Source organism: Lathyrus oleraceus, chromosome 2 (assembly GCF_024323335.1).
Source record: "Lathyrus oleraceus cultivar Zhongwan6 chromosome 2, CAAS_Psat_ZW6_1.0, whole genome shotgun sequence".
Classification (NCBI taxonomy): Eukaryota; Viridiplantae; Streptophyta; class Magnoliopsida; order Fabales; family Fabaceae; genus Lathyrus; species Lathyrus oleraceus.
The window spans coordinates 5,282,057-5,289,938 of record NC_066580.1 but is presented as its reverse complement, the minus strand read 5'-3'; the positions used below and the strand labels follow the sequence as shown (position 1 = coordinate 5,289,938).

The window sequence follows — 7,882 nt, the reverse complement described above, 5'->3', positions numbered from 1 at the left end:
CGACTTCCTACCTCTGAAAGTCTCAGAACCCAGTTCTCTAAAGACTCTGAAGTCTCACCGAGTTCTAAAGACAAACTCTGATATTTACTTAAACTTCATCAACTTGCATAAGAAGCCTATGACTAGAAGATTTATATCAAAAGGTCAACGCTGATTGATGTGACAATAGTATAAAAGCAAATCTACTTTCTACGTAAAGTGTTGTACTTAGTACGAAAGAAGCTTCTCACGTCTCATCATCCTCTCCAACTCTCTGCTCCAAACGCCACTTTGTTGTTGCATATGAAGTGACCTTCATACAACGGATATGTTGAGGATAATTCCAACTTCACCTCCGACGGATCTATTTGCTACTATATAAAGAGGACTTTGAAGTTTGAAAAGAAATGAAGAACATAGAGAGAAGAAACACTGAACATATATCAATGTTTACACTCAAAGAAAATTCATAAATAGAGATAAACAAACTAAGTGTTTCTCACACTTATACACTTAGAACATAAACTCTTTGAATATTTTTTTTAAGTGTAACATTTGGTTTAAACTTGTGTATCTGCTTGTTGAAGCATCTTGTAAACACAAAACCTGTTATGTTAACTTTAGTTGATTTCCTTTAGAGACTAAGTGTAATCAGAGTTCTTAAGAAGTCATTGATAGCTAGTCTTTGAGGTTGTTTTCCTTGAGAGACTAGGGTATAGTCATAATTTCTCAAGAAGTCTTATACAACTGTTCTTTGAGTTGTATAATCATTTTGATTATTGGGTTAAGTCCTTTTTGAAGGCAAAATCTCTCAGGTGGGTGGACTAGACGTAGTTTCGTTAACAGCGAACCATGATAAAAATACTTATGTTATTTATCTTTGATGTTTGATATATTGGGTGGCAAAAAAATTTAAATCCAGAACCCAATTCAAACTCTCAATTTCTTGTGTTTCTTGTACCTTCACAATATTCCAGACAAGTCTTGTTGGCTGCTTGGTGATGGATCTAAAGTTAAATTTTGAAATTTTCTTTGGTGTGGTGAGCCTCTCATTAATTCCATCAAAAGTCTCCGATTTTATTCAAGATAACAAACGGTATTTCCCTATGGTCTGGTTGGATTTATTCCTCTTTTTAGAGGGTAAGGCATAACAAATAATATTAAATTATAATGATTATAGTGATCAACTAATACAACCTTCAGAGAGATCATCCATTTATCTTTAAAGGAAGCTTACATCAGTAAATAAATTTGGCCAGTTGGCGTTCCACCTTCTAAATAGTCTATTATTTGGAGATTAATGAATAGTAAAATATTCACGGATAAGATGATGTAGTTTAGAGTATGTTAAATGGCTTCCATATACTGTCTTTGTAAAAGCAACACTAAAGTAGCCATGGTATTCTTCATTAATGAAATTGGGATGCTAGGAACAATGCAATTATCAAAAATCAAATAATTCCTTTTAATTATATTTACTCAAATACATTGGTCTACGTTAAGTTAACAAGTAATAAATATACTCTAACCTCTAGATCCACTATGGATGTTTTTGTCATTTTTAAAACTTTCAATACAACAGTACATCCTCCAAAGGCCCATTCAATTAAAGAAGTGATTTGTAGTCCTCCTTATTTAGATTGGATCAAGTGCAATGTTGAAGGAACATATACATCTAACCTTTGTTGTGTTAGGTATGAATGTATATTCAGAGATCACAATGGTTCTTTCTTATCTAACTTTGTTGAGCATTTGATGTGGGATAATTCTCTTTTAGCTAAATTATGTGGTTTGATGAGATTAATTGGGATAGCTAGAGATAAAGGTTGGTCCAGGCTCTGGGTGAAATGCGACTCTTTTTTAATTATCAAGGTTTTTATTAATATCTACTCTGATTTGGTGCATACGGAATCAAGAAATGTGTGGAATGCTTAGATTAGAATTACTATTAAATATATTTTTTCAAATCATTTTGCATATATTTAGATAAGAGAATAGTTGTACGGATTTTTTTATCAATATATATCACATTTCCATCTCCCTAATTTATTTTGATTCCATTTCTTTGGATATAAGTCAAGACTCTAAAAACGAAATTACCTAATATTAACTCATCAAGCACCTACCTCCCTTCTTTCTTACATCCTAGTTTTCTCTTTTAATTTTTTCATCCACAAAAGCGGGGTAATTTTAAAATCAATTTTTGATCCAAAATCACGCATCTAAATTATTTCTTTCTCATTTTCATTCAAATAAATGATTGCACATAGATTTTTAGTTTTTTTTTCTTCGTGATTTCGTCGTCTTAGTGCGACATTGTGTTGATCGTCGTCTTATTACAGTATTATTTTATTTTTCCGTCTTGGTGCGATGTTTGTTCCGTCTCGATTGACAAATTAGTTTCGATTCATTGCATACTCAATCAATGAGTTTGACATATTCAACATTGCAGACTCAGAAATATAGATATTCCGCGCATTTTAATTTCGTCATATTTATATGTTTTGTCATTTGTAAACATTTTACCATTATATATTATTAACATGAATGCTAATTTGTTCGCATATTCATTCTTTTTGATTTATAATAATTTTAAATTTGTATTATTCGATATATTTTATTGATTTGAATCGTTTTTAGTAAAAAAAAACGCTAAATTTAATTGTTTTTTTAAGACGGAAATCTCATTAAATGAGTTTTGAGACAGAAATCTCTTTTTTTTTACCTATCAATCTATTTTCTTGGAATATAGAAGCTTTAATGAAAAAAACAAAAAGTGTAATAAATGTGATAAAGAAATAATTGAAAGAAAAGCAATCATGTGACGAAGACAATGGAAGCTAAAATATAGACAAGTGCCTTATCTAGAAAGCTTGTTTAATAGAGCCCACAAGTGTCACCTTAGCATAACTTAATAAAAATACATCAAATTATCATAATGAAATATCATATTATATTGCACAATTTATTGTACCAAATCATAAATATATCTTCAATAATAAATTTTCAAATTTAACAAAAATAAAAACTATCAAATGAAAATAAGAATTTCTTCAAAATCAAATTACATTAAATTACATTCTATTTAAAAAATATTTTTTCAATAATTTTATTTATTTTAGAATATACATTTTTTATCTGTATTTTAAACTTCTGCAATTATTTTAATGATGGTTGTTATTTTAGACTCAAATTTTTTTAATAATGTCAATCAATCCTGCAAAACACATTTCAAATTAAGATTTTGTATGGATTATACAAAAACAGATAAGAACAAAAATGAACAGATAATATGAAAAGCAAAAAAAAATATAATATAATCCCTTCAATCCTTATTATAAGAAAAAAAATATATATTTAACACATTGAACAATAATTGTATATATATAATCTATATGAATCATATAGAGTCTCATCCCAGGAAATATTTTTGATTTGAAGATGGGATTAGAATCTTCTGATTCAAGTGATGACAACCTCAACAACAACCTTAGCAACCCTTTGTTACTCTCTGAATCTCATTATCCTAAAAGAACAGGTTTTTTTTTTGTGTGTTGTTAATCTAAGATGTTTGTACTATGTTGATGTTTATTGTTGTTTTTTTAATGATGTTTTGTTATTGTTATTGTTTATGATATTAGGGACTGTTTGGACTGCCGTTGCACACATAGTGACAGGTGTGATAGGATCTGGAGTGTTGTCTCTTCCATGGAGTATTGCACAACTTGGTTGGATTGTGGGACCATTCTCCATTCTTCTTATTGCTTCTTCAACTCTCTTTTCCGCTTTTCTACTGTGTAATACTTATCGTTCTCCTAATCCTGAATATGGTCCTCATAGAAGTGCTTCTTATCTTGATGTTGTCAATTTTAATTTAGGTAAGTTTCTTGCAACCCTTTTCAGTTTCAGTTCTTTTGCATCAGTCATGATCTGATAGGATTTGATTGATACCTGCTAAGAAATTGATAAAGATTATGTTAGTAGTAATTTTGAACATTTTATTAAAGACGTGTAGATTCTGTGGTAAGGAGAGTAGATCAGATGGAGATGAATCAAACAGTCAAAGGTAGAGAGATTCTGTAGTAAGGAGAATAGATCATATGGATTGGAGTCAAACAGCTAGAGGTAGAGGGTAGAGGAAGACTTAGAAAATCTATAAGTTACTAAAAACGATCTCGAGATTAACAGTTTAGATAGAAGCACGGTCCTGGATAGAATATTACGGCGGAAGTTGATCTATGTAGCTGATTCACTTAATGCTTGGTTGTTTGTTGTTGTTATGTTTCATATATATAGTACATGTGTAACACCACCATGATGTGATCCAAGACATAGTCGACGGGTCCTAATATTGATATCTTCGTGCCGCGGAGAATTAGTCTTTAGTTTCTGGCTTAGGGAAATCTTTGGCAACCCAAAAATCAATACATGTGTAACAAAACTCAGATAGGAAAAAGAGAGGAAAGATAAGGTATCATATGAGGGGAAAATTATTATTAATAACGGTGATACTAATGACCATTTTTACGACGTTCCATGTAAGATTTGAACCATGTCCTCCAAGGTTACAAAGTCAAGTTCTTTTCGCGGATCTGACACCTCTTTGAAAAACATATTAACCTAGGTTGTCGATAGCGCGCTATAGCGGCATAGCGTAGCGGAACCGGACCTCACCGCGATGCTTTTGGGCTGCTAAGCGCTATCCGCGTTAGCGGGAATAGCGGTTAGCAACCATGGCATTATCTTCTACAAGTGTCACAAACTTCATACTCTCGTAACAAAGAGAGTGAAACTCGTATAATTTAGCGGTTCTCGTCTAAATTTCACATCTGTTTAGATATTTTTTTCCTTCTAAGATTTTGGTTTGGTGGTTGCAGGAGTTGGGAATGGACGATTATGTGGCCTTCTTGTGAATATATGTATTTACGGTTTTGGAATTGCCTTTGTCATTACATCATCTATCAGCTTAAGGTATGTCACAATGATCTATATAACGTCATTTCGTTCCATTCAACCTGTTGGAAAATGATATACTTGTTTTACTTTACTCAATGAAAACCGGTAGACCTATATTGGTACTAACGATTTTGACGTCGATTTGTTCTTGTGGATGTAGAGCAATCCAAAGCTCAATTTCTCATCATGACAAAGACAAGGAAGCAACAAGTGAATTTGCAGATGCATATTATATGCTGCTTTTTGGGATTCTCCAAATTGTTCTCTCGCAGATACCAAACTTACATGACATCAATTGGCTCTCAGTTGTCGCTGCGATGACGTCTTTTGCTTATTGTTTCATTGGAATGGGACTTGCCATCATGCAAATCATGGGTGAGCTTCGTCATCTGATTAATTTGATTAACCGAGTCTTTCCTTAGGCTTAGCTGTCATATACTGGCTTGTGCGTGAATTCTCGCTAGAAAATGTATATTGTCGCGATTATTAGTTTTGGCACCAATAAATACATATAACTTTCGAATAATCATTTTCTCAGAAAATGGATATGCTAAGGGTAGTATTGAAGGAATCAGTACCTCTAGTGGAACTGAGAAGTTGTGGTTGATTTCCCAAGCGCTTGGTGACGTGTCATTCTCGTATCCTTTCTCGACTATTATGATGGAAATACAGGTATCTATCTACCTCTTGAATCTCGATTTGTCAGAATACGAAGTTCGCTTGGTGACGTTTTATTGTTACATAACTTTTGGTAATTCTTGAAGGATACTTTGAAGACGCCTCCGCCAGAAAACCAAACCATGAAAAAGGCCTCAACCATATCAGTCTCTATCACATCATTCTTTTACCTCTGTTGTGGATGTGCCGGATACGCTGCATTTGGCGATAATACACCAGGAAACCTTTTAACCGGATTCGGACTCTCAAGGTTTCAATGGCTAGTGAACTTCGCTAATGCTTGTATTGTGATTCATCTAGTTGGTTCATATCAGGTACATATATATACTCAATGTACTATCATCAAATTTTATAATCGTGCTCGCTCACGTTTTTACGTCTCTTTGATTCCTATAGCATAGAATGTTACGAAATCATCTTAGCTTTAGACATTTCGTGTTTTCTGCATAAAGGGTAATATATATGACGTGTTTTAAATGCAGGTATACTGCCAGCCACTGTTTGGCAATGCCGAGAGTTGGTTACGTTTTAGATTCGCTGACAGTGAATTTGTGAATCACACATATACTTTGAAACTCCCATTGCTGCCAGCTTTTGAACTAAGTTTTCTCAGCTTATCATTCAGAACTGCTTATGTTGCATCAACCGTTGGGATTGCAATGATCTTTCCTTACTTCAACCAGATTCTCGGAGTTTTAGGTAGCATAAGCTTTTGGCCATTGACCGTATATTTTCCAGTGGAAATATACTTGAGTAGGTCGAATACCGATTCGTGGACTGCTAAGTGGATTATGCTTCAAACTTTCAACATTTTTGGATTTGTATTTGGATTGTTCACTCTGGTTGGATCCATTAGAGGACTCGTTACCGAAAGATTAGGCTAAGAAGTTCAGATTGGCATCGATGAATGCGGGCATTATTCTATAGTTGTAAGTTGTTTTGCAGGTCAGGTTTTTGAAGTTGGACCTGTAGAGTGGAATAAAGAAAAGTATGACTTGTTGGACAAAATCTGAGTTGTGTAACTTTTGTTTGAAGTCTTGGTAATATGAGATTAATTTTGAATGAATGTGTTTAGAAAACTCACTGATAGTCCTTTTGTTACTTGATGGTTAGAGAGATAAAGTTACAGAAATCTTTTAGAACAAAAACAAACACACCTCCCCAGGGTAGGGCAACATGCCCTTAAGTTGCCATTAGTTCATTTTTAGGTTAAAGTCTTTCTGCCATTCTTAGAAAGTGCAAGAGAAGTATTTAGTTTGGTTTTTATATCGATGAGAAGTACGACGTTGCAGATCCGAAATTGAAGTGGGAGTTTTCCGCTATTGAAATACACAAATATAAGGTGGGAGATATGCATTCATTCTCGGGTTGTTGTTTGTTTTGTAGAAAATATGGATTGAGAGACACCCTATTTATATAAGTATTGAGTTGCTTTGGACCTTAGAAACTTTATCATGACATCATGTCACTTTTCGGAGATGCATCTCCGGTTAAACCCTGATTGTTTACGAAAAAAGAGTGTTTTCGAATATGCATATCCGAAAAGTTTCTTGATGGTTTTTTTAAAATATTTGTGCAATTTAATCAGACACTCACATTTCTCGATCTGATGTCATCATGTTTCAACTTCCGAATCGGTGGAACATACGTGCCACTTCTCTCGCATCTCATGGTTACAAATGCTTGCCTTCTATTAGAATCACTATCGGACCTTCAAATTACAATGCCAAACCTCAATTTCATGCCCTCCATGCGGACACACTCAAGTATATGTTCACGAGCAGGAAATAGTTAATTTCTAATTTGTTGACCAACATCTAACTTGACATCAAGCGATCTAGCACATGATTTAACATCATCATTCATCTCATCCAGTTTAACATCATTACTTACAACAACTTTGGAAAATCAATTCGAGTGCACCATATCTAATACAAAGCAAAACCGAAAAACAGTTAAAAAAATTCATAGTCACAGGCAACTACGGAGATGCATCTCTGAAACAGATAGTAGGTGAATTCAGATATGCATCTCCGAATTTAAAATTAATTTTTTCCAACTCAAGAACAAGATTAATGCAAGCAATGAGGTATGAAATGAATGAATTTTATCTTAAGTTGCAACTTCTTTATCTCCCTTTAATGTGATAAAACACAAGAATGGTGATTAGGAGTCAAAAAGTTGATTAACAATGATTTTTTTAAGGATTTTGGGTTATGAAAGAGGTATGGAACATGAAAGAGATGATCATGTAAAGTGGTCATATATT

General features: G+C 33.4%; 1 protein-coding gene across 1 annotated transcript; it reads left to right on the top strand.

Annotated features, from left to right (window-relative positions):
• The first annotated feature begins 3,197 nt into the window (after nucleotides 1-3,197).
• LOC127117535 (probable amino acid permease 7) lies at nucleotides 3,198-6,679 on the top strand. The gene is made up of 7 exons (XM_051047586.1): nucleotides 3,198-3,517; nucleotides 3,621-3,857; nucleotides 4,857-4,950; nucleotides 5,096-5,310; nucleotides 5,474-5,607; nucleotides 5,700-5,927; nucleotides 6,096-6,679. Exons 1-7 carry the CDS (start codon nucleotides 3,421-3,423, stop codon nucleotides 6,495-6,497), a joined length of 1,407 nt encoding a protein of 468 aa, XP_050903543.1. The 5' UTR covers nucleotides 3,198-3,420; the 3' UTR covers nucleotides 6,498-6,679.
• Nucleotides 6,680-7,882: the final 1,203 nt, after the last annotated feature.

Excerpts from the sequence above, each read along its gene's own strand:
- LOC127117535 (XM_051047586.1), top strand. The coding sequence starts at position 3,421 with ATGGGATTAGAATCTTCTGATTCAAGTGATGACAACCTCAACAACAAC. Across the intron at positions 3,518-3,620 it reads TCATTATCCTAAAAGAACAG|GGACTGTTTGGACTGCCGTT; the intron begins GTTTTTTTTTTG and ends TTATGATATTAG. Across the intron at positions 5,608-5,699 it reads CTATTATGATGGAAATACAG|GATACTTTGAAGACGCCTCC; the intron begins GTATCTATCTAC and ends TAATTCTTGAAG.